The 3,221-nt window shown below is 24.1% G+C and overlaps 1 protein-coding gene across 1 annotated transcript; it reads right to left on the reverse strand.

Moving 5' to 3' along the window:
* Positions 1 to 750: 750 nt before the first annotated feature.
* Positions 751 to 2,450, reverse strand: LOC108554779 (phosphatidylinositol glycan anchor biosynthesis class U protein). Its single transcript, XM_017910149.1, has 4 exons — positions 2,269 to 2,450; positions 1,861 to 2,063; positions 1,082 to 1,787; positions 751 to 1,004 (listed from the first exon to the last, which is right to left on the reverse strand). The coding sequence occupies exons 1-4, from the start codon at positions 2,396 to 2,398 to the stop codon at positions 751 to 753; spliced, it is 1,293 nt and encodes a 430-aa protein (XP_017765638.1). The 5' UTR covers positions 2,399 to 2,450.
* Positions 2,451 to 3,221: the final 771 nt, after the last annotated feature.

Consider the following 3,221-nt stretch of genomic DNA (forward strand, 5'->3'; position numbering starts at 1 on the left):
GCTTTAAACAAGAAACAAACAACATATCTGTTGGGACAATAGAAACCTTTCAAAGAGAAGAAAAAGAAGTTATACTCTTAAGTATAGTACGTTCACAATCTTTTAAACATAATAATAAAGAGCACATTCGTTTCTTATCCAATCCAAAGGTACAATTTTATGTATTACCTAAAAAATGAATTTTTTAAATGTTTTTAATATAACAACAAAGTATAAAAACTTTATTTGATAATTTTTTCAGAGATTTAATGTTGCCCTAACAAGAGCAAAAAATGTATTAATAATAATAGGAAATCCATCTATTCTTTGAAAGGATGAGAATTGGAATACTTTATGACAATATTGTAAAAAAAATAATGTATATATTGTCATTAACAGACCTCATCTAGAAATGTTTGAATTTTTTAATATATAATAAAAACATTGGTTGTTAGTTTTTGGCGTTTAGGTCACATACTATCCTTTTACAAGAAGAATAGTTTATTAATTATGTCTTAAACATCTCTTATAAATAATTAAAAATTTAAAATAAAATAAAAATACAGATCAATCTTCACTTTCTTTTAATTTCATATCAAATAATTTTAAAAGATTTTATTATTCAAAGAATTTATAAAATTATGTATTATTATGGTTTATGATTGATAAATATTAAATTTTCGTTTAAAATCAAATAGTTTATGAACATTTAAGAAACATTTTTGTTAAATAAAAAATTTTAATTAATAATAAACATTATAAAATACAAATTTATTCTAAAAGTAGCTTTGCAGTAGTTCCACTAATATCCTTATTAATACCATGACGTACAGCAAAATCATGTTTTACAGTTGAAAAAAGGATATCTGTTAGTAAAAAAATTTGTGCTATAGCAAATGCTAATGTGACCCCAAAATAAAAGTTTGCATTAGCTGATCTGGAATAAATCCATTGATACCAAACAGTGGGTGCAAAAATTGTACAAAATAGCATAAAACAGCCTACAATAAATCCTTGTTGTGTATCTGTAAAAGAATATATTTTTGTGATATGATATCTCATATTAAATAAATAAACTATGTAGCTAATATAAAAAACTTACATTGGAATAAATGTTTCCAGAGTGGTAAAAGAGACATATAAAATCCAACATCTCCAATGCAAGGGTAAGATTTAAATATGGCAGTAATTGCTAAATAAGAAAATGCTAATAGCATTGGATCATGTCGTAATCTCAATGCTAATGGTACTATATATAATAAACTGACATTTATTTGAAAAGAAGCAATGAAAAGCCATCTAAAATGCTCAAATACTTCTGTAAAAAAGTACCAATAAAGTCCAACGTTTGGACGTAAATCAGGAACTGTCAAAATAAAGCCAATTGTGCTCCAAATAAATGACCAACTTCCCATAATGTAATAAGAAATACAAAATAGAGCTGTCAACATGCTTATAAATATTATAATAAACTTCACAATATTGCTTTTTCGTTTTATATTATTAGAACGCGCAATATAAATAATTGCTGGTACTAAAAGTGAAACAGGATAAAGTCCTTGTAATGTTAATAAAGCAATTGATAAACAACTCCAAAATATAGAACATTTTGTCATTGAAACCAATGCTATGGAATACAACAAATTTGTAAATACTGTTGTTGTATGTCCAACACAATTAAGTACTATATATGGATTAAATAAATATCCTGCTGAGACATACATCATAGAAGTATATATTATGGAAGTATCATTATCAGTTCCTGTAGTTTCATTATATGATTTTTCCTCTTCTTTTTTTTTAGAAACCTAGAATTAAAATTATTTCATCATAATATTTATTATTATTAAAATTATATTTTAAATGTACAATTTCACTGACCAATTCGGTTGCATATTGTTCTGCTGTAAGTCCAAGAAATAATGCTGTTAATAAATCAGTAAATATAAATAAACAAAATAGTATCCATTGTGAGAAATGTTGTTGTACAAAATTAAAAACATATAATCCAATGGGTGTTTCATGAAATAAATCTCCTGTATAAGGATCAATACCAAAATTGTACAAATATACTCCTTCCGTTACTAGAAATGAATTAGAAGAAACGTAATAATTGTCATTATTATTATTGTTAATATGACAATACAAGTGCAACAATATAAGTGCATACATTTATATATCATATATATCATTCATGTCATTTATAATAAAAAATAATAAACAATATAAAAATATTCAATTTGTTATTATTCCATAAAATTTAAAAAACAAATTGACATTTATTCTAACCTCTTTTCCAAGAATTTAATGCAGTAGAAACTTCTACACAATTGCTGATCATTTTTTGATATTCAGAATTCATCAATAAAAATCGAATAGTACCGGCCAATATGAAATTTGATAACCATTGTGTCATCATTTTTTAATTATACTACAGCTTGTTTGTATATTCGCTACACAATCTATTTATGAAACACAAGTAGTATTTAAATAGACATACTACACATTTACTTTCTTCATCTTCACTATTTTTTAAAATATAACTTTTAATGACAGTATCTTTTTCTTTTTGGTATCAATGATACGTGTTTCATTCTCAATAGATCAAATCATAGATAGCATGTGAGTGATATTTCCTTGTTTAATGCTATTTCATTTCTCACAATTCAATAAAAGAGTCATCAATATGCATTCATACATACATATATAAATTAGAAATCAATTTACAATAAAGCTTACTTCATTATTAGCTGAAATATTTTAATATACAACTTTTATTTAAACAATTATTATTATTCGTATATAAATATTACTAATATTAATTTTCGATTCAAGTCGAAAATATAAATAAATAATAGAAAATGTAAATAAGTAAGCTGTACTTATAAACGAACAATTTGTCTTAAAAAAAAAAGAAAAACAATTACACGAATATTATATGAAATTAATCTTTTACACTCTTAAAATGAAATATTATCATTTTTATCATTCTATTATCCTGCTCTTAAAAAATTACATGTAATTTAAATTTAATATATTACAATGTTTAATATTATTTTATTTATTTGTATCTTTTCTCATATTTTATAACTAAATAGATTTGTTACTTTTAACTTTATTTCTTAAAAGTAACAAAAAATGTGGAACGCTTCACGATTTTGCGTGTCATCCTTGCGCAGGGGCCATGCTAATCTTCTCTGTATCGTTCCAATTTTAGTATATGTACTGCCGAAGCAAGTACG

This window comes from Eufriesea mexicana, unplaced genomic scaffold, assembly GCF_001483705.2.
Source record: "Eufriesea mexicana isolate 0111107269 unplaced genomic scaffold, ASM148370v2 C37865849, whole genome shotgun sequence".
Taxonomy (NCBI): domain Eukaryota; kingdom Metazoa; phylum Arthropoda; class Insecta; order Hymenoptera; family Apidae; genus Eufriesea; species Eufriesea mexicana.